The sequence below is a fragment of the Amblyraja radiata genome, chromosome 12 (assembly GCF_010909765.2).
Source record: "Amblyraja radiata isolate CabotCenter1 chromosome 12, sAmbRad1.1.pri, whole genome shotgun sequence".
Taxonomy (NCBI): Eukaryota; Metazoa; Chordata; class Chondrichthyes; order Rajiformes; family Rajidae; genus Amblyraja; species Amblyraja radiata.
This window is the reverse complement of record NC_045967.1, coordinates 37907713-37931602: the sequence shown is the minus strand read 5'-3', so window position 1 is coordinate 37931602 and position 23890 is coordinate 37907713. Positions and strand designations below refer to the sequence as shown.

Sequence of the window (23890 nt, the reverse complement as noted above, 5' to 3'; positions counted from 1 at the left end):
TTGCCTATTGGATGATTGCATCTTTTTTAACTCTACTCCTATTTCCCCAGAGGACAAACCCTCCAACATGTCATCTCTGAGTGTCGTCATGACAATCTCCCTGATTTGTAAAGCCTCCACTTCCTTTACCTCCTTCTCTATCACACCTGAAACATACTGTCGAAACCCTGGAATGTTGAACTACCAGTCATGTCCCACACGCAACCAAGTCACGACATCATAGTTGCAAGCATTGATCCACACTCCAAGTTCATCTGCTTTACACACAATCCTCCTAGCATTAAAATATACATATTTCAACCCATCAGTTTCAACATATCCCTTAACCTCTTCCTGCCTATTCTTCCTTTAAGACTTACTGGTCATAACCTTTACCTTCTCATCAGTCCTTATTCTGATTATAATGGAAAGATATAATATTAGAAAGGTAAGTAAAGATCTGGCACAGCAAGAAGGGACAAAAGATGATTAACCAAAAAAAAATTATACCATAGAAACATAGAAAATAGGTGCAGGAGTAGGCCATTCAGCCTTTCGAGCCAGCACCGCCATTCAATATGATCATGGCTGATCATCCGCAATCAGTACCCTGTTCCTGCTTTCTTCCTATATTCCCTGATATCAGCTGTAAGAGCTACAGTATATCTAACTCTCTTTTGAAAACGTCCAGTGAATTGGCCTCCACTGCCTTCTATGGCAGAGAATTCCACAGAATCACAACTCTCTGGATGAAAAGTTTTTGCTCATCTCAGTCCTAAATGGCCTACCCCTTATTCTTACACTGTGACTCCTGGTTCTGGACTCCCCCAACATCGGGAACATTTTTCCTGCATCTAGCCTGTCCAATCCCTTAAGAATTTTATATGTTTCTATAAGATACCCTCTCATCCTTCTAAAATAAATGATTGAGAGAAGACCTGACATGCTCAATTACTGATAGAAAATTTTCAAAATTCAATTTCTGATTTTTAAAAATGGTAATCAAGTTGGAAACATACTGTGATTGTATATATTGAATGGGAAAAGGGTGAAAAAGTAGCAAAATTGCTCTCTGCAGGTAACTAGTGTTGATATTTATCATCCGATCTCATATTTCAACAAATGAAAGAACAACCATTATCTTTGAGACTATGTTTCTGCAAATGGCAATATCCTCATAAAAAAAGAGAAGAGAATGGGAGAAAGGAGTGAAAGACTGTGTTATATATGGAATTCTCCACTAGATGATCTCACGTTGAATAATGGCAATAAAAGTGTGTGAAATATATCCTGTGATTTCATCAATGGTGATGTTTGAAGTTGAGATATTTAAAATAAAAATATTGAGGACAATTTAAGGTATATCATTGAATTTAATAGCATGACGATAAAATGTCATAGTTAGTAATTAGGATGAAGGAGTGTCTTCATGTGAGATGTGTTATGCCATAAAAGAAATCTAAAATTGCAATTCCACCTTGTTGATTCAGGAAACATTAACAATCCCAGTACACAAACCTAACAGGAACAGTGAAAATCTTCCAAAAAAAAAAGAATTGTTGCCTTTTCTCTAGCTTTGCCTTGATACTCCAGAATGTAATGCACTTGCAATGAACATTGTGATAAAGTGTTGTCAATTTTCTTGATTTTATTTTCCACTATAAAGATACAGTTACTCTATATTTTCAGAGCAATTAATACATTGTGATTTTTTTTTGATTTTTTAAACAGAGCATTGGATGAGTTATGAAAAGGCTTTTGTTCAAGGCAAACGACAATTTGTTTCCAAAGAATCCAACTTAGTAGATATTATCTGGGGTGAAGAACGACCACCTGAACCGACAGACAATATTTTCAAAATTCCTTCTGAATTCCTCGGTAAATTATTTCTTTCATTTTTATGGATGAAAACGATACTCTTACTTTTTTGACTAGTTTTTAAAACAAAATTCATTTTAGCTCTAATCTGTAAAGACATAATTATGTATCCCTTGGCATCCAAAGGCAAGTCAGATGCAAATAACCTAACAGGAGTTTAATGAGCAGCTACACTAGGTGAGGTGAGCCAAAAGCCTGTTTCTGTGCTGTGTTTCACAGTGACTTCAAAGTTACCCCAAGTTTCTGCACAAGCTGGGAAATTTGCTGAGCCATTGAGCATCAGAAAAACTCAGGAAGACAGCTTATCCGCATGTAGGTGAAGTTAGGTTTGTTCTTAGGTGATGCCAGATTCCTGAAACAAATACTCCACACTAAGCAACGGTGGCACAATGGTAGAGCTGCTGCCTCACAGCGCCTGAGTCCCCGGTTCGATCCTGACTACGGGTGTTGTCTGTGTAGAGCTTGTACGTTCTACCTGTGACCATGTGGGTTTTCTCTTAGTGCTCTGGTTTCTACCCACATTCCAAAGACGTGAAGGTTTGTAGGTTAATTGGCTCTTGTAAATTGCCCCTAGTGTGTAGGATGCAAAACTTGTGCAGGTGATCTATTGTCTGTGTGGAGTTGGTGGGCCACAGGGCCTGTTTCCACACTGTATCTCAAATAAAAATACACAGAATAGGAATAGAAACATAGAAACATAGAAAATAGGTGCAGGAGGAGGCCATTCGGCCCTACGAGCCAGCACCGCCATTCATTGTGATCATGGCTGATTGTCCCCTATCAATAACCCATGCCTGCCTTCTCCCCATATCCCTTGACTCCACTAGCCCCTAGAGCTCTATCTAACTCTCTCTTAAATCCATCCAGTGACTTAGCCTCCACTGCCCTCTGTGGCAGGGAATTCCATAAATTCACAACTCTCTGGGTGAAAAGTTTTTTCTCACCTCAGTCTTAAATGACCTCCCCTTTATTCTAACACTGTGGCCCCTGGTTCTGGACTCGCCCAACACTGGGAACATGTTTCCTGTATCTAGCTTGTTCAGTCCTTTTATAATTGTATATGTTTCTATAAGATGCCCCCTCATCCTTCTAAACTCCAGTGAATACAAGCCTAGTCTTTTCAATCTTTCCTCATATGACAGTCCCGCCATCCCAGGGATCAATCTCGTGAACCTACGCTGCACTGCCTCAATCACAAGGATGTCCTTCCTGAAATTAGGAGACCAAAACTGTACACAATACTCCAGATGTGGTCCAATAGTGTCTAATTACTGCAGGGAGGTTACATGGAAACAGTATTCTTTTTTTCTCTTGACTGCTTTACCTGAAGCCTTACCGGGTCTCACCAGAGCCCTATACAACTGCAGAAGAACTTCTTTACTCCTATACTGAATATTGTGCAAAATAACTGGTGAAGGTAAAATTAGATGCTCTCTGGAAAAATATCTTCATATAAAGGACCATCATCAATGAAATTATCTTTAAGACACATTTTAAAAGGTTTGTAAGTCTTTCCTTTCCCTACATGAGTGATTGATTCAAATATAACTTACCTTGTATGTGTTTATGTTCTGGTCCATGAAAGCTTTTCCCAAATAATAAAATATTGAATTAAGATGAAGACCTGCTTAAGAGCAACCCTTTCATTTTAAGACCTGACTGTACTGAAATGCAAATACATACAGGAGTGGGAGCTTTTAATCATTTGTACATTGTATTGCAGGAAGAACATGGCAAGAAAAGGTGAAAGAAATCCGTGCACAGATGAAAAATAACCCTTACCAGCCAACAGCACTGTTAATCTCGGCACTGGATGAAAGTGCATGTGAGAGCTATTCCTTTAGATAAATATATTTTTCTCAGTTTAGAAAAAAATTTGAGATAAATGATGATGAACAAATGCGGGCTTTGGATATGTAGAGCATTTGGTGAATGAATAAATATCCTGTGGTGGGGCTTGAATTTATACACAATGTTAATGTATACAGAGCTTTAATCTGGCAGGAACATAAAATGCTGGAGTAACTCATCGGGTTAGGCAACATCTCTGGAGGACATGGATAAGTGACGTTGCAATTTGACTTCTTATACTAAGTGGTTAAATTTACTTCCCTTTAATGAATACAGCATTTCATAAAATTTTTCTAATTATCATTCTATTATTAGAACAAATTTTACTGCTGACTACTTTTGCATAGTAACTTGATTTCTATCAGAATCCTTGGACCCAGTTCCAATCCTGATTTTGGGTGCTGTCTGTGTTTATTTTCCATGTTATCTTTGTGATCACATTGGTTTCCTCACACACCCCAAAGACATGCTGGCAGGTCAATTGGCGAGTGTAAATTACTCCTTAGCATAGGTTAATGTAGAAAAAATCAAAGGTATATTGATGTGCATGTATAAGAAGGTATAAGTTGTGGGTATAATAGAGAAAATATGCAAACAGTGAATGTGACTAATGGGATTGCTCCCATGGAACCAGTAATGAGCTGATGGGCCGATTGGTCTCCGTCCATGTCGCTACAAGGATAGGATCAACTAAGGCATTCTCTGTAGAAGGGGATAAGAATGAAAAATTTGAAAAAGCAAATAAATGATATATCAATTCTAACAAATGTGCAAATACTACTTGTTATTAAGATAATGTTTCCTGTGCGTTTTCCATCCAGGGCTGTTCAACTTACGAGGGAACGACATTGCATACAATCCTTTCTTCGAATCTTACACATTGTTGACTGCAGATTGGATCAGGTAATGTTCACACTGTGGCACAGCTAAACTCAACTTGAGTTAAAAGTAGAGATATAAGGAGCTGCAGATGCTGGCTTGCAAAAATAAAATGCACACAAAATGCTGACCTTACTCAGCAGGTCAGGCAACATCTCTGGAGGACATGGATCAGGACCCTTCTTCAGACTGATGTGATGTGATGGTGGATGGGGGGGATGGGAGAAAGGTGACGATCCCACCACCCCTTTCCCCTTCCTCCCGTCTCCTTCCATCCTCTGGCTTCACATTTCACTCCTCTTATCTCACATCCTGTTGTCTCCTTTTCATCTCTATCCTATCATACCCCCCGCACTTGTATCCACCTATCACTTGCCAGGCTTTGCATCACTACAACCTGTGAAAAAAATTACTATTTACTATGAGACATTGTTTTCTATTGAGCTCAGAATTCAAAGGGAGCCTCCCCACCCACTACCAGCTTTCTTTCCCTTCCCTACAACAATTGGTCTGAAGAAGGGCCGGGCCTGAAACGTTATCTATCTATGTCCTGAGTTACTCCAGCACTTGATGTGTTTTGTTTTGAGCTAAAAATGATCATAAGCAACTGAACAAAACTTAAAAACAACCAAAAAATTCTGCACAGGAATTTAAATGACTGCATTAATAGTACCAAATTAAGCACATTTATTACACACACACAACTCTCACAATAATGCTTTAACGCCCATAATGGTCATTGTATGGATTCGGCATTGTCCCCGTGTATGCCGTAGCAAAACGCTAATGATGTGCATCAAAGTGGCATAAACACTGAAATATTGTACACACATAGAAGTTAATCATTAATCACTTCCGTAATGATTAGTCATGAGGGCATAAAAGGGTGGGGAAGGCAAATTCTACCCTGACATCCTCAATTTACATGATCAATGCAAGCCTGGACTTTGTGCTCAATAGAAAACTGGGTGTTGCTGTAAATGGTGTTTAGTGGAACATGTTTCTGCATTTATGCAAAGGGTGCTGTTATTGCTACAACAGCCTAGATTTATTGGTGAGCCATCTCTTTGAACAAAGGTGCTTTAAGGTACTTTCACTGTGTTATTCAGTGGGGAGTTTAGGATTCATACCCAGTGATACTGAAGAAATAGCAACATATTTCCAGACCAGAAAGATGCGCATACAGGAGAGGACATAGTAGTTGGTGGGGAGGGTCCCTATGAATTCTGAGCTCAATAGAAAACAATGTCTCAGAGTAAATAGTAATTTTTTTTAATTCATGCAGAAGTTGTGGATATCTTCAGCTCAGCCAGTAATTATTGACCATCCCTAACTGACCTTCAGCTGAGGTTGTCTGTTATTTCAGGTACCATCACCTACATTGTTATAGTTCTGGAGAGACACTGAGTTCAGCCTGAGTAAGGACAGCAGATGTACTTCCCTAAAGTAATCTATCTTGGTTTATTTGACAAACTCATGGGCGTTATCATTAATACCAGGATTTTTAATTCTAAATTTACTAAATTTAAATTTAACTTCTCAAGCTGGCAGAGTTATTATTGGTACACAAAAATGCTGGAGAAACTCAGCGGGTGCAGCAGCATCTATGGAGCGAAGGAAATAGGCGACGTTTCGGGCCGAAACCCTTCTTCAGACTGATGGGGGGTGGGGGGGAGAAGGAAGGAAAAAGGGAGGAGGAGGAGCCCGAGGGCGGGGGGATGGGAGGAGACAGCTGGAGGGTTAAGGAAGGGGAGGAGACAGCAAGGGCTAGCAAAACTGGGAGAATTCAACGTTCATGCCATCCGAACGCAAGCAACCCAGGTTCTTTAGTAACTTGTCAGTTTCTTTGTTGAACTAAATTAAGGCGCATGTTGCAATCAAAAGCGCTTGAACAATTGGTTGGGAAGAAAGCCAAACTGTAAGAAAGACGACTGCGCCTCCTTTTCAAGAGCTGCCAGCTCTTGCACGGTCAATGCCAAAGCATCAACATGACCCTTAAATATGAGGTGCTGTTCCTCCAATTTCCGGTGTTGCTCACTCTGGCAATGGAGGAGACCCAGGACAGAGAGGTCGGATTGGGAATGGGAGGGGGAGTTGAAGTGCTGAGCCACCGGGAGTTCAGGTAGGTTATTGCGGACTGAGCGGAGGTGTTCGGCGAAACGATCGCCCAACCTACGCTTGGTCTCCCCGATGTAAATCAGCTGACATCTAGAGCAGCGGATGCAGTAGATGAGGTTGGAGGAGATACAGGTGAACCTTTGTCGCACCTGGAACGACTGCTTGGGTCCTTGAATGGAGTCGAGGGGGGGAGGTGAAGGGACAGGTGTTGCATTTCTTGCGGTTGCAACGGAAAGTGCCCGGGGAGGGGGTGGTACGGGAGGGAAGGGAAGAATTGACAAGGGAGTTGCGGAGGGAGCGGTCTTTGTGGAAGGCAGACATAGGGGGAGATGGGAAGATGTGGCGAGTGGTGGGGTCACGTTGGAGGTGGCGGAAATGGCGGAGGATTATTTGTTGTATTTGCCGGCTGGTGGGGTGAAAGGTGAGGACTAGGGGGACTCTGCCCTTGTTGCGAGTGCGGGGATGGGGAGAGAGAGCAGTGTTGCGGGGTATGGATGAGACCCTGGTGCGAGCCTCATCTATGGTGGCGGAGGGGAATCCCCGTTCCCTGAAGAACGAGGACATTTCCGATGCCCTGGTATGGAACGTCTCATCCTGGGAGCAGATGCGGCGTAGGCGGAGGAATTGGGAGTAGGGGATGGAGTCTTTACAGGGGGCAGGGTGGGAAGACGTGTAGTCCAGATAGTCATGTGAGTCAGTTGGTTTGTTGGTTTGGGAGGGCCTGAATAGAGTAGAGAAATGGCAGATCTGATTTATTGGTCTGGGAGGGCCTGAATCGAGTAGAGAAATGGCAGATCTGATTTAATACAAAAAGTTTGAAATAGTGCAAAACAAAATATGAAGTAGAAGCAGAAGGTCCTGGAATTCCCCTTTATTGACCGGAGAAGGGGCAAGGCAAGATGATAAGGCAAACATGGAAATGAATTGGATGATTCATTAGAATGCTTTGTTTTGGCATCACTTTAGGCTATGGAAAGAACTTAGAAGAGGCTTATCAGTTATGCCAAGGAAGAGGGCCTGGTGCAAACTGCTAGTTTACATGCTCAATATTGATTATTTAAAGTAATATTTTCTGGTTAAAAAAGGGAGAACATTATTTTCTCTAGATAGGTCTCTAGATAGTCAAATTGGTACCTTAATCCCTTATATGAAATTGTGCCATTGCCTGCAGCCAGCCTTACTAGGCGAATGAATAAGCTTGTTTTTGCCAATATCATACTCCATATGTGAACTTTTGCCAACTCGCTTAATATATCATTACAGGCTCTGCAATCTTCTCACTATTTACTTCATGCCAAAACTAAATTTGACAACATCACCAATGATCCATTCACCTAAGTAACTAATATAAATTGCAAATATTTGAAGATCCATCACTGAAATACAGTGGCAATTAACTCGTAGATAGACACAAAAAGCTGGAGTAACTCAGCGGGGCAGCCAGCATCTCTCGAGAGAAGGAATGGGTGACGTTTTGGGTTTGTGACCCGTTTTCAGACTGGTTAGGGATAAGGGAAACGAGAGATATAGACGGTGTTGTGGAGAGATAAGTTACTGCCTGCAACCTGATAATGACCCTTTTACCCTAATCCCTGATTTGTGTTAACTAGTCAGTTCTCCATACATTGCCCGAATCCTATAAATTTTTAACTTATTCTGTAACATTTTATATTCCCCCTCATCGAACAGTTTCTGGAAATTTGAATACACTACATCTACTGATTTCTCTTTATTTAGTCAGCTCATTACTTCCCCAAAGTAACTTGCAGAACCAATGTTTAATCTGTAACCATTCGTTGCTAGTCAGTGTTTAAAAATAAGACACCCCACCTTAGAAATTCACTAGCATAGCTTTTTTCTTTACAGCATTATGCAATTGAAATTAATTGTAATTAACTGTGTTGTGCAATAGCAACATATCTATGCATTGTTTCATTCCAGAAATGTGACCATATACATGACTGTATGAGTCACCCTTGCATATCCCAGCCAGAGACCACACCCTTCACAAAGAGGAAGATATAATTTCCATTTTTAGATCATTGCATGGGAACTTGGTCTAAGCTGCTCCAAGAATAACCGTTGTTTGAGCCTCCCAAGACAACTATGGTTTACTAATGTGTAGGAAGGAACTGCAGATGCTGGTTTAAACCAAAGAGTTTAAACCATAATAAACCATAGATAGGCACAAAAAGTTGGAGTAACTCAACGGGTCAGACATCATCCCTGGAGAAAAGGAATAGGTGACGTTTTGGGTCGAGACCCTTGTCTGAAGAAGGGTCTTGTGTTTATCCAGCTCTTTGTGCATTACTTAGATAAACTAATGCTATACTGGATAGGGATTCGTGCAAGATCAGCCCCATCCTTACCTTCAATCCTTCTTGATACTCAGCCCAGTACCAATCCAAACATCCCACTGCTCCCTACAAACCACGATTTTGGTACCCTGATCTTTTGACATCCTGATCCTTCATGATCCCCCAAATAATGCCCTCTCCACAGTTCCTAACCCCCAACAATAGTTCTCCCACAAATACTTCAATTGGCCTGGGCACCTATCCCATCAATCCCTAAGGCCAGTTACCTCATCGGCACCCTTAAACCTTGTCAAATATTCCAAATTCCAGGCCTGGTCTTCAGTGGAGATCTCCAGCCTGATCCTTGCCTTATAGATCTAATCCTCAGTGAAAATCACCACCCGCCCACTCTCCACCAAACAGGCATTTACCTTTCTCAGCTACTTAACCCCACAACCCAATCTTTGTCCTCTAGTCTAGGCTCTCTCTTTCCACTTCCTCAATCCTGTCCCCTGTTCATTGCACGACATACCAGTATGAGTACAATGAATGGCAGTTTTTGGTCAGTCCGTAGTAGTAGTGCAATATAGAAATTTAAAAAAAAGAGATTCAGAATAATCAAAAATACAGAATAATTAAACAATGGGGACGGAGGGACCGGAGAAATCTATCGGCGGGACTCTGAGTTCAGCAATGTGATGGTATAATTGTAGAAGCTGTTCCTCATCCTACTGGTACGAGACCTGAGGCTCCTGTACCGCCTCCCTGATGGGAGGAGGGCAAACAGTCCATGGTTGGGGTGGGAGGGGTCTTTAATGATCTTCCCAGCCCGTCTCAGACACCGTTTTCGGTAGAGGGCATCCATGGCAGGGAGCGGGGCACCGATGATGTGCTGCGCGGTTTTCACCACCCGTTGTAGTGCCTTCCTGTCCGCAACAGTGCAGCTGCTGTACCATACCGTGAAGCAGGTGGTCAGGATGCTCTCAATGGTACAGCGGTAGGAAGTTGGTCAGACACAACCTTCAATCTCCACAACTTAGTCACATTTTCTATTGCAGAAAGGTGCAGCATAATTTCACGGATGTTTTAAGCCTCGGGCTTTTAGTACAAGCCTTGAGTATGCCTTTAGTGTATAGTTGTGGGTCAAAAACATTCTACTCCAACTTTTAAATTGCACACCATTTGGGTACACTAGATTTCTTAAACCAACATTTTCACAATTTCTTCCACTTCCCCCTCATTTTGGGATATCTTATGTATTTGGTAATAGAAGGTTGTTCTTCTTTCCCGAACCCTATCCAATAAACATCTCCACACCAATGTGAAACTAATATTTTAATTTATTTTTATTCTATTATTGTCATGTGTAATGAGGTACAGTGAAAACTTTGTTTTGATGCTATTCAATCAAATGATATGCTATACATAAATATAATCGTCAAACTCAGGTACAATAGGTAGAGCAAAGGGGAAGATACAGAGTGCAAACTATAGTTCTCAGCATTGCGGCACAACAGTGCCAGAGACAAAGTTCAATGTCCACAAAACAGTAAAAGCGAATCGGCCAGTTCCCTAGCTAATGGAAGGAATGTTCAGAGTACTGATAACAGAGGGGAAGAACCTGTTCCTGGGTCTAGTGATTGGCACTGTCAAGCATCTGTATCTTCTGCCCTATGGGAGCAGGGATAAGAAGGAATAACTGGGGTTGGAAAAGGCTTTGATTATGTTAGCTGCTTTTCTGAGGTAATGTGAAGTCTATATGGTGGGAAGTCTGATCTGTGTGGTGCATCCATATTTCTCTGCAATCTTTGCAGTCTTGGGCAAAGCTCTTTATATCTTAGGACCATTCTAGGACTAGAAACCTATGTCTGCCCTATCCAAAGGGCGTTTTGATGATGCTTGCCTGTGTAAAATGTTTTTCTTGAAAGTGACGATCTGCAGTAATGGACAAAATAGTTGGGTTACAGAATCCTGCTGGGTGCTTATGGCCTGGAATAACCAATGGCTGGATTACAGTGTTTCATTATTTAGTTTAGAGATTCATCATGGAAACAAGCTCTTTGACTCACCAAGTCCATGCCGACAATCGATCACCCATTCACACTAGTTATATGCTATCCCACTTTTTCATCCACTCCCTACAAGCTAGGAGCAATTTACTGAGGCCAATTAAGCTACAGATCCGCACATCTTTGAAATTAGAAAAGCTAAAAGAAGATATGAGGTTGCTTTGGCAAGTAAGGTAAAAGTAAATCCGAAGGGTTTCTACCGCTATATTAATAGCAAAAGGATAACGAGGGATAAAATTGGTCCATTAGAGAGTCAGAGTGGCCAACTATCTGCAGAGCCAAAAGAGATGGGGGAGATATTGAACAGTTTCTTTTCTTCGGTATTCACGAAGGAGAAGGATATTGAATTAGTCTGAAGAAGGGTTTCGGCCCGAAACGTCGCCTATTTCCTTCGCTCCATAGATGCTGCTGCACCCGCTGAGTTCCTCCAGCAATTTTGTGTACCTTCGATATTCCAGCATCTGCAGTTCCCTTTTGAACAGGATATTGAATTATGTGAGGTAAGGGAAACAAGTAGAGTAGCTATGGAAACTAAGAGGATCAAAGAAGAGGAAGTACTGACACTTTTGAGAAATATAAAAGTGGATAAGTCTCCAGGTCCGGACAGGATATTCCCTAGGACATTGAGGGAAGTTAGTGTAGAAATAGCAGGGGCTATGGCAGAAATATTTCAAATGTCATTAGAAACGGGAATAGTGCCGGAGGATTGGCGTACTGCGCATGTTGTTCCATTGTTTAAAAAGGGGTCTAAGAGTAAACCTAGCAATTATAGACCTGTTAGTTTGACGTCAGTGGTGGGCAAATTAATGGAAAGAATACTTAGAGATAATATATATAAGCATCTGGATAAACAGGGTCTGATTAGGAACAGTCAACATGGATTTGTGCCTGGAAGGTCATGTTTAACTAATCTTCTTGAATTTTTTGAAGATGTTACTCGGGAAATTGATGAGGGTAAAGCAGTGGATGTTGTGTATATGGACTTCAGTAAGGCCTTTGACAAGGTTCCTCATGGAAGGTTGGTTAAGAAGGTTCAATGGTTGGGTATTAATGGTGGAGTAGCAAGATGGATTCAACAGTGGCTGAATGGGAGATGCCAGAGAGTAATGGTGGATGGTTGTTTGTCAGGTTGGAGGCCAGTGACGAGTGGGGTGCCACAGGGATCTGTGTTGGGTCCACTGTTGTTTGTCATGTACATCAATGATCTGGACGATGGTGTGGTAAATTGGATTAGTAAGTATGCAGATGATACTAAGATAGGTGGGGTTGCGGGTAATGAAGTAGAGTTTCAAAGTTTACAGAGAGATTTATGCCAGTTGGAAGAGTGGGCTGAGAGATGGCAGATGGAGTTTAATGCTGATAAGTGTGAGGTGCTACATCTTGGCAGGACAAATCAAAATAGGACGTACATGGTAAATGGTAGGGAATTGAAGAATGTAGGTGAACAGAGGGATCTGGGAATAACTGTGCACAGTTCCCTGAAAGTGGAATCTCATGTAGATAGGGTGGTAAAGAAAGCTTTTGGTGTGCTGGCCTTTATAAATCAGAGCATTGAGTATAGAAGTTGGGATGTAATGTTAAAATTGTACAAGGCATTGGTGAGGCCAATTCTGGAGTATGGTGTACAATTTTGGTCGCCTAATTATAGGAAGGATGTCAACAAAATAGAGAGAGTACAGAGGAGATTTACAAGAATGTTGCCTGGGTTTCAGCAACTAAGTTACAGAGAAAGGTTGAAGTTAGGGCTTTATTCTTTGGAGCGCAGAAGGTTAAGGGGGGACTTGATAGAGGTTTTTAAAATGATGAGAGGGATAGACAGAGTTGACGTGGAAAAGCTTTTCCCACTGAGAGTAGGGAAGATTCAAACAAGGGGACATGACTTGAGAATTAAGGGACTGAAGTTTCGGGGTAACATGAGGGGGAACTTCTTTACTCAGAGAGTGGTAGCTGTGTGGAATGAGCTTCCAGTGAAGGTGGTGGAGGCAGGTTCGTTTTTATCATTTAAAAATAAATTGGATAGTTATATGGATGGGAAAGGAATGGAGGGTTATGGTCTGAGCGCAGGTATATGGGACTAGGGGAGATTATGTGTTCGGCACGGACTAGAGGGGTCGAGATGGCCTGTTTCCGTGCTGTAATTGTTATATGGTTATATGGTTATATGGTTATATGTGGAGGAAACCAGGGGAAACGCACGTAGTCACAGGGAGAACAAGCAAATTCCACACAGACAGTACCAAAGATCAGGATCAAACCTGGGTCTCTGGCAGCATGAGGGTGTTCTTATTAAAACCTGGAATTATATGTTACAATACCATTTTTGGCAATGAGTGTTTAATTTTTCCCTCGTTCCCACTTGAGGATAAGGCAGGAGTTGGTAGATGCACAAATAGCCAGAGGAAGTAACTGTATTAATCCTTTACTGACATAACCTGCCTCCTTCTCCACATTGAACAATAATTTGAACAAGAATAGCTTATGTGCTTTCTTCTTTACCCTCCAATAAGTTCAAACAATGTCTATGTCATCCTTTTCTCTGTGTGTTTGGGCATACAACAATTCAAAATTGATTCAATATATAATCAATGGGGGCACGGTGGCACAGCAGTAGAGTTCCTGCCTCCCACTGCCAGAGACCCAGGTTCTCCCTGTGCTTGCGTGGGTTTTCTCCAGGTGCTCGGGTTTCCTCCAACATTCCGAAGATGTGCAGGTTTTTAGGTTAATCGGCTTCTGCAAATTGCGTATAGTATGCGAAAGGTGGTTAAAATAGAACTAGTGTATGGGTGATCGATGGTTGGCGTGGACTTGGTGGGCAAAAAGCCCTGTTTCCATGCTGGATCTCTAAACAAAACTAAAAGCAGAAAGCACTGGCTCATCTCCAATCATCCACTCCCTGGTGAACCCACGATATGACTGGATATTTCCAGAGAAGCTGGAACTAAATTAGACAAATGTCATGTAATCTTGGAAAATTAAATGTTTCTGGTCACTACTGAACTGAAAATTATTGTATGTATGTGTACAAGTATTGAGGCAAGGATAAGGTATTAATATAAACAAATAATACAATTTACGACATATATAAATTATCTAACTCAGACAGGTTAAAACTGATGCATTGTGTCCTTTTTGTTGTCTGAATATATATTTTAATGACCAGACTGTTTGTGAATGAATCACGACTGCCTCCAGACATTAAAGAATACTTGAATGCGCATTGTACCACAGCTGAGTGCGTGCAACTGAAGCCCTATGACCAAATCCAACAAAATGTGGATGAATATGCTAAAGGAAACGTTACCATCTGGATCGGTCAAGAATACACAACCTATAGTGTTTATAAAGTCATTCCTGAGGTAAATTCAACACATTTTTCAATAAATCCTTCTGCAAATACAAACTGAATATACTTTCTACTTCCTGAATATTTGCAATATTGAGATCACTGTTCACTCTCCTCTTAACCAAATTTCTCTCCATCATCTTTCTCCTGTAATATTCTGAGTTGAAATGGTAGTTGATTGCAGCATCCAGGTGTTTAGTTTAGTTTAGTATGGTAACAGGTCCTTCAGCTAACCCAGTCCACACTGACCATCCATCACCCATTCGCGCTAGTTCTATGTTATCCCACTTTCTCATCAGAAATTTACAGAGGTCCTTTAACCTACAAACCTGCACAGCGGTAGTATTGCTGCCTTACAGCAAAATGCAGCGCCAGAGACCCGGGTTCGATCCCGACTACGGGTGCTGTCTGTATGGAGTTTGTACGTTCTTCCCGTGATCTGCGTGGGTTTTCTCCGAGATCTTCGGTTTCGTCCCCCACTCCAAAGACGTACAAATTAGTAGGTTAATTGGCTTGATAAAAATGTTAAATTGTCCAAGTTGGCGATATGCAGAGTACTGCCCTACCGACTACAAAATTCAGAAGGTTCACAATAATGGCCCTTTTTCAGCTAGGGTCTCGGACCTGAAACATTAACTCTTTTTTTTCTTTCCAAAGATTCTGCATGATCTATGAATATTTTCAAAATTTTCTGGTTTTATTTCTAGCTTCTGAATTTTATAATATTAAAAAAAAAACTATTTCAGGTTAATAATCATTCATCAAAACCCACATGTACTGTAATATTTGCTGTAATCTTGACCTTTTCAATATCTCTGCAGTCTTTAGCACTGTTGATTACAAACATTATTTTATATAGATCAGTGCAATAGCATGCGACACAGGAGCGTCAGCCCATTGAGTCGGAATCCCCATTCAATCATGGCTGATCTATTTTTCCCTCTCAATCCCATTTTCCTGCCTTCTCCCCATAATCTTTGACAACCTTACTAACCAAGAACCTACCAATCTCTGCTTTAAAAACATCCAGTGATTTGGCCACCACGGCTGTCTGTGAGAAAGAATTCCCCAGATTCACCAAGAGCAATAGACCTGTCCTTAACTATTCTTACCCATCAACAAGCATCTCCAGCAATGGTTTCTCAATGTGCTCCATGCTCTACCTCTAATGTCCCCAAAGATAAATTGTGATCCTCTTCTCATTCAGTCACATAATAATTTACTGGCACTTAATACATGAACAGTACTTCACAGAATAGGTATAAATGAATTATTTTCTTGGAAATAAATAGTTTCTACAATAATATAAAAGATACCCAGTTATTCCACTAAAGCATTTGATATAATGCCTTCCTATTCACTAAACTCAGTGGGCCAAAGGGCTTGTTTCCACATTGTATAAAAGTCTAAAGTTTGGCACAAGGAATTCAACATGTAACATTCAAGAGCTCTTCACAAGCTGTCTTTGGAACCATCTATAAACTTTGATGCAGCCCAAAGAGCAGTTCATCATATGTCACAATTCTTAATAGGGCCTTATGGTAATAAGTAATGTTCACATTAACATTACATATGCTTCAAGACTGCAACCTAACAAATATTTTGAAATAATATGAAAAAAAATATTTGGATTCAGATTCGTTCTCATTTCCATTCAATAGAAAAAAAAGTTTCATGCTAATTCATTTCTAGTTTAAAAATTACGAATTCTACCTCACGGTTGTAAGTCTGAAAATCAGTAACTGATGTAATTTTCCATTTTTTGCAGTCAAAATTAGTCATTGATATGTACTCTCCAGTTCAGATTTCCAAGGCTACTAAGGATGCAACGGAGCAGAAAGGGATGAAAAGAGCCCATGTAAGTACAAAAAGAACGAAGCCACTAGGGTGGTTGAGCTGGGATCTAAATTCCAAGATGCCATGTCAATTCTGTGCATGTATCAGTAATGATAAATGATGGCGTTTAAGGGGACACATTTATAAGGCCAAATAATTAATCAATGCAAATCGATTTTACTAGAGACTGGTAAAGAAATTTAATTTCTACTCATAAACAACCTTACCTAAACTAAAAGTAGTATGAATTTATTTTACTTTGAACTGAATATACTTATAGCCATTTTCCCCTGAGTACAATACTGAAATATCAGTTTATATCAGGGGTTCAAGTCAGGTTGCACCCTAATCAATACCTTAAGGTTACTGACCTTTTTGTTGTTTTGTACTTAATGAACAAGTCAATGAATTATGTGTAAAACTGAAATCCTGCTTGGGAAATTAGATGTGTCCATAACCAGTATAAATGACTCTCACAAAGCAGCTGAAACAGAGGAAGTATTCACAACGGGATAATCCCAGCAAAACTATTTGTCTTTATGATTCAACTTCAATGATGCATTGCCTGCATCCTCATCAAATCCACCCAGAAAAACAACGGATGGGAGAGGAGGGTGCTTTGAAGTTATTTTCAGCGATACTTGCTGATGAATGATTTGATGAATTCACATGTAAAAATTGCAGTGTGCGTTCTTTTAAAGTCTGGTAAACTACTTACATTTAAGAAATATTTAGACAGGTGCACGGATAGGACAGGTATGGAGGGATATGGGCCAAACACAGACAGGTTGGACTAGTGTAGATGGGATATGATGGCCAGTGTGGGTAAGTTGGGCCAAAGGGCCTTTTTCCACACTTTAAGACCCTGCCTCTACTAACAGATTGCTAAATTGGTCAGAGTAATTTCTATGCATAAGAGGAAGCCATTAAAGAGCTGGAAAAGTCAATTTCAATTCTGGACTGAGAGAGCGGGATTGTGATTGTGTTGTTGTTGATAGTAGGAGAGATAGTGATAACAATATTGGTATTCCTTTAGGGGATAGGAAAGGTTGGGATAATTATGATATACTTGCCTTTACAGCTGCTATTTTCCTCAGGTGCGTGATGCAGTCGCTGTCATTAGTTACTTTGTGTGGCTGGAAAAAACTATTCCAAAAGGAACCGAGACTGAACTCTCAGGTGCACATTACTTAAACAAGTTGCGCAGGTAAACATCTTACATAAACTTTATATAGAAATACAATGTATGTGCATTGGATGATTCCCAGTTCGAATCGTAGCACTAAAATATAAAAAAAGGAACTGTAGATGCTGGTTTATACCAAAGATAGACACAACATGCTGGAGTAACTCAGCAGGTCAGGCAGCATCTCTGGAGAAAATGGATAGATGATATTTCGGGTTGGGACCCTTCTTCAATCTGTAGAAGGCTCAATATACCCAAACAAAATCTTTGCACATATTTTATTTTACTGAGATATTATAACTACGAAAAAGCATTGGAGGTAATGAATCCTATAATTTGCAATGTGATCATTTGTTTTATGGAAATACATGAAAGGCCAGTATGAATGCACAGACTATATCTTGTGAAGTCTAAACTCTCATCCCACTGTGATATGTTTCAGTTTTTACTTTTTATGAGAGACATTTCTGAGGGGCCTTAGTCTTTAGCTCCAAGAGAAAAAAAAATATTGTAATGTTATCAGTATAATCCCAGAATCGAGTGGTGGTAACGCTACCATTAAAATGATCTACTATTTTACCACAATACAATATTTGAATTATCTTAATGTATTGTCATCACCCATTTAAAATAGTGATCAGAGGAATCTCATGTAAATGAATGAAACTTCTAAGTCCCATAATTATCAACTAAAATGTTCAGATCTTGGATAAGTGAAAATAATTTTACTGTGTTATCATCACGTTAACAATCAGTACTAAAACTGAGGATTGATTTCTCCTGCACCTTTACAGTGAGCAGAATCATTCCAAAGGGCCCAGCTTCGAGACCATCTCAGCCAGTGGGTTGAATGCAGCTCTTGCACACTACAGGTCAGTGGACAGGAACCTGGGCTGTCAGGATAAATAATTAACTGATTCTGACGAGACCACTTGATCAGCTCAGTACGGCGACAGGTATGATTCATTAGCATTGTGTTTCCACACTCGCCATATCTTGTTGGCTGCAGCTGCCAGCTCTGAAGGGAAGTGCAGCTTCAGTGATTTGAACTGAAATATCACAAAGTTGGGCACATAGAGTCATAGGCATGAAGCTATACAGCACGGAAACAGGCCCTTTGGCCCATCTCATCCATACCGAACAAAATGGCCTGATCAAGCTGTCCCACTTACCTGCACCTGGCCCATATCCAGCAGTATATGGTCACCTGGTCCAGCAGCATAATTAAGGACAGGTCGCACCCTGGTCACTTCGCCCCTCTACCATCAGCCAAAAGGTATAGAAGTGTGAAAACGCACACTGCCAGATTCAGGGACAGTTTCTTCCCAGCTGTTATAAGGCAACTGAATCATCCTACCACAACCAGAGAGCAGTGCTGTACTACCATCTACCTCATTGGTGACCCTCGGACTATCCTTGATCGGACTTTGCTTGGCTTTACTTGCACTAAACGTTATTCCCTTATCATGTATATATACACTGTGAATGGATCGATTGTAATCATGTATTGTCTTTATGCTGATTGGTTCGCACACAATATAAGCTTTTCACTGTACCTCGCTACACGTGACAACAAACTAAACTGAACTGAACTGATATTCTTCCCAACCTTATTTGTTTATAAGAGGCCTTACACATATCTGTTAAATGTCGCAATTGTACCCACCTCTGTCACTCCTCTAACAGCTCGCTCCAGATACACATTCCTTGTGTGAGAAAATGTTACCTCTCAGATCCCTATCAAATATTTTCCCTCACTACCCTTGGGGAAAGACTATGCCCCTCATGATTTTATATATCGCTATAAAGTTACACCTCAGCCTCCTACTCACCAGGGGGGAAATACTCAGCTGACAGAGCCTCCAGACCCAGTAACATTCTCGTATATCTTTTCTACAGCCTTTCAAATGTAATGACATGCTTTCTACAGCAGTGCGACCAGAACTCTGCACGTAACTACAAATGTGTCCTTACCGCCATCTTATAAAGCTGTAACATGATGTCTCAATTGCTGCACTCAATACCCTGACCAATGAAGGCAAGCCTACCAAACACCTCTGAATGTCATTGATAGCTTTCACAACAGATAAAACTCGACCTTTCTCTCCTCAACCCAAGGTTTCCAGCTTTCATAACCTCACAGGGGGAGGGGAAGGGAGGGACTTCAGGGACAGGGCTCGATGTACATCCAAACAACATTCCTGGCACCGTAAATTAGTTTTGAAATCTCATTTCTTCACCACTATATTGTCTACCTGCTCACAATTTGCTTTTGAATTAGAACTTCTAATTCACACTTCCTGGATCACATTTTACACTGCTCATTGCAAAATCTTCAATTTGATTGTTGAAAGAGACCAAGTTGTTTGCCCTGTTCAAACAGGTTCCAGGCACTTGTCAAAGGGCACCTGCCATTTGCATGATGCACTGGCCACAAATTACAATTTAAAAAATGCCTTAAAAAGACCACAGGCAGGTACAAGCCTTACCAAAAGTGCAACCATGGTAATATTCAGCTCATTTTATCGTCAAATCAAACTATGCTATTTCCTAACCAAATTTGCACTATTTTTTTAAATCATAAATTGATTTAAATCCAAGGGAAGCTTTTCAGTTTCAATTATTTCTGTGGTAGAATTAATTAATCCCAGTTCCCTGCTCTTTCCTCACAGGCATATTTACCCCCTTCAAATGCTCTCTTCCCAAAGTCACTGACATGAGTTTGCTTCCACCCTTTCAGACAGTACTTTTCACATCACCAGCCGACATGTAAAAGGTAGCCTGTACTTGGCTGATTGGGATCACACTTACATTGTCTTCATCTGAAAATGTGATCCCGCTTGCCAACTCCCTGGGCTCTGATGACAATGTCCTGCCTGCTGAAGTGTAATTCCGCAAGGTCTTGTCTGCTGTATAATTCCGTAAGGTCCTGTCTGCTGTGTAATTCTACAAGGTCCTATCTACGGTGTAATTCGGTGATCCTGTCTGATCTGAAGGAGGTTCTCGTCCCGAAGCGTGACCCATCCATATTTTTCCAGGGATGTTGCCTGACTTGCTGAGTTACTCCAGCACCTTGTGTCTGATCAACCTGTCTATTACTGGACATGCCATATCCCCTGCAGGTGGCGCCAGATGACAAGTGATGTTGGGAAGGAGACGAGCAGTGTTCTCAAACCTGTAAATGTACCTGGGAAGTTTCTCTCCAAGGTCACTCACTTGTGGGCCTACCTCTATGAAACTGTTCACAATTCGGCAGTCATTTTTTGTCCTGCCACCTGCCAACATTTTTTAAACCTTGCTTGGGATGCAAGTTATGTTACTTTCTAGCCAATTATCTAGCCTAGCTTTGCGTAGGAACAGCAGATGCTGGTTTACACCAAAGACAGACACAAAATGCTGGAGTAACTCAGCGGGACAGGCAGCATCTCTGGAGAGAAGGAATGGGTGAAGTCACCCATTTCTTCTCTCCAGAGATGCTGCCTGTCCCGCTGAGTTACTCCAGCATTTTGGTCTATCAATTATCTTTGGTTACTTTCCTATTTGCAAAGATTCCCCACCGACTGCAGGGTTATTGCTGCACCAGCTTTGATGTATTACAATCATGGTGTATTCTCTTTTACCCTTGATTTTTTGTTTATTTTTCGCACTTCTTAAGATGGATTTGAACCTTTGGATCAAAATATATTCAAGGTTTACCATTACTCAGCGAGCCAAATAAGATAGAACAGTACAGCACAGGAACAGATTCTTCAACACATAAGATCTGTGACAAACATGATGCCAAGTTAAACTAATCTTCCTTGCTTGCATGTGATCCATGTTCCTCCAGCCCCATGTGCCACTTTAATAGCCTTTTGCATGTCACTCTCATACATAAATTCAGACATACTGTAGGAGCAGATATAAGCTATTTGACCCATCAAGTTTGCTCCAGCATTCAATCATAGCTAATCTATTTTTCCCTCCTAACCCCATTCTTCTGCCATCCTCCCAAAAACTTTGACACCTTTACTAATCAAGAACCTATGGATCACTGCTTTAAAATGAATACCCTCTTCAAAGCCTCCAAATACTTCCTTTAATGGGGCAGCCAGAACTGCACACAATACTGCAAATGATTCTAACTCTATATCTTTAGTCTTGCTTATCACAATTATATACGTTTTATACTTCTATTCTGCCCTGATAGTCACTTTTGGTGCTGTAAGTGAAGGACAATTATAGATGAAAACATTAGGAATAAATTATTTAAATGACTTTGTTAATCATTAGTACAAGTTTACCTGATTATGAACTGCAATTTCAAAAAGTAATGAGGACTTTGATACCTGTGTTGCTGTTTATTTCTAGTGCCTCTTCCTGCCGTAAGCTGGATATTTGAATATTTTGAACAATATTTATGAGCTAATTTTCAACCTTATCAACGCAGGCCCAGAAATTAGGTTGTTAGCACTGTTTCTTTCTGTACTCTGCACTTGAAAATATTTTCTTGTGCACCTTACATAATGTCATGCATCAAATAGCACCCTTTCTCCCATGGACCAAAGGAACAAAGTTCATATTGTCCTATGACTGTCAGTCATTTGGGTATTTTTAAGGCAACTACTAACACAATATTGGCCTAGGCTGGGCAATGATCTACTTACCTTCTACACAGGCACCAACCCTCACTTCCAATCCACTCATACTTAGATGATCTTTAACTACAAATCCCTCCACCTGCCCCTCCAATTCCCTAACTCACTGATTTCCCCCCCAACATTTCTGAGCACTGCCCCCACACAGTTCCAACCATCCCCTTCTTCCCTCCCCTCAGTAAGGTAGAGATTTTCTGCCAGCTTTATCTTAGACTTTAGAAGTACAGCATGGAAACAACCCTTTCGGCCCATCAAGTCCCTGCTGACCCAGCAAGCACCCGTACACATGCAGAGTACAACACACTAGGGACAATTTACAGAAGCTAATTAACCTACAAACCTGTACATCTGTGGAGAGTGGGAGGAAACTGGAGCACCTGGTCACAGGGAGAACCTGGTCACCACGCGGTCACAAGGAGAACGTACAAACTCCGTATAGACAGCACCCCTAGTCAGGATCGAACTCGGGTGCTGTAAGGGATCAACTCTACCGCTGCGCCACTGTGCCGACTCAAGCTGATACAATCCAAACCAGCCTCCATTGTCTAAACCCATCCTGGCGCAAGTCCCAATAAAATCTCTAACCATGTTCTAGTGAGCTTATATCCCCTCTCCCTACCAGATTAGTCCTCGATCCCAGATGTCATACTTTTCTTTATCTTTTTGGAATATGACAGAGTTTCATGGCAGCAGTATGGAAGGTGCATAAGACAGAAACTCATGTTCTTTTTTAATATACTAACTAGATGATATAATGATACACATACATGAAACTTAGTTCTGATGCATCACGATTTTTAGATTATTATCTGTGCTACTTTATGATTTAGAAGTGATTTTGGACATGTTATTTGTTGCCAAATTACTAATTGAACAAATAGTTATAGTGCTGGTTAATCATTACTGATGCTATAGGTAATTAGATAAAATACACTATGTTACAAAGCACATAATTGCCAACTGTCACATAAATCTACAATTGCACCAGAGACATTAAACAGGTGAGTTGCTATAATTTGAAGCACGTGGCTCTTAATAGTCCTCTGAAGGACTGACAAGAGCGGTTAGTGGAAATATGTCATGAAAGATTAACAGTAGTCAATTAGTTTAGAGGTACAGCATGAAAACAGGCCATGTCCACCCCAACCATTAATCACCCGTTCACGTTATCTCACTTTCTCATCCACACTCTGCACATCAGGGACAATTATAATAATAATAATAATGGATGGGATTTATATAGCGTCTTTCTAATACTCAAGGCGCTTTACATCGCATTATTCATTCACTCCTCGGTCACACTCGGTGGTGGTAAGCTACTTCTGTAGCCACAGCTGCCCTGGGACAGACTGACGGAAGCGTGGCTGCCAATCTACAACCCGACCGTCTTTGAGATGTGGGAGGGAAGTGGAGTACCCAGAGGTCCCAGGGAGAATGGGTAAACTACACACAGCCAACACCCGAAGTGGGGATTAAACCTGGGTCTCTGGTACTATGAGGCAGCAGCTCCACCAGCTGTGACACTGTTTCACCCTACATTGCTTTTAACATGAAGTAAGTTGGCCGAATGTCCCAGCTCACTGGAAATTAGAAAGTTTAAAGACATAGAAGGTTGAGGCCAAGCAGGAAAATTGTGGCAAAACTGTACCAATGCTACGTGAATGTCCAAATATATATGTCAATAGTCAGTGTGGTGGGGTTCAATCCATGTGAAAATATTGGGCATATACATATAGAGATAAAATATGCATGTTAAACTCACCTTTCAAAATTTGATCCCATTATTTCAACAATATTGAACTTCTGAAACAAACTTG

At 40.9% G+C, this 23890-nt stretch overlaps 1 protein-coding gene across 2 annotated transcripts in view; it reads left to right on the top strand.

The window, feature by feature from the left end:
* xpnpep2 (X-prolyl aminopeptidase 2) overlaps nt 1-23890 on the top strand; it is an 85391-nt gene that overhangs the window by 36415 nt on the left and 25086 nt on the right. For both annotated transcript variants that reach the window (XM_033030554.1, XM_033030553.1), the window contains 7 exons: nt 1711-1857; nt 3581-3682; nt 4530-4611; nt 14232-14427; nt 16183-16272; nt 17348-17457; nt 18231-18308. In XM_033030554.1, coding sequence (XP_032886445.1) covers nt 1711-1857; nt 3581-3682; nt 4530-4611; nt 14232-14427; nt 16183-16272; nt 17348-17457; nt 18231-18308 — 805 coding nt within the window. The remainder of the gene's footprint in view (nt 1-1710; nt 1858-3580; nt 3683-4529; nt 4612-14231; nt 14428-16182; nt 16273-17347; nt 17458-18230; nt 18309-23890) is intronic.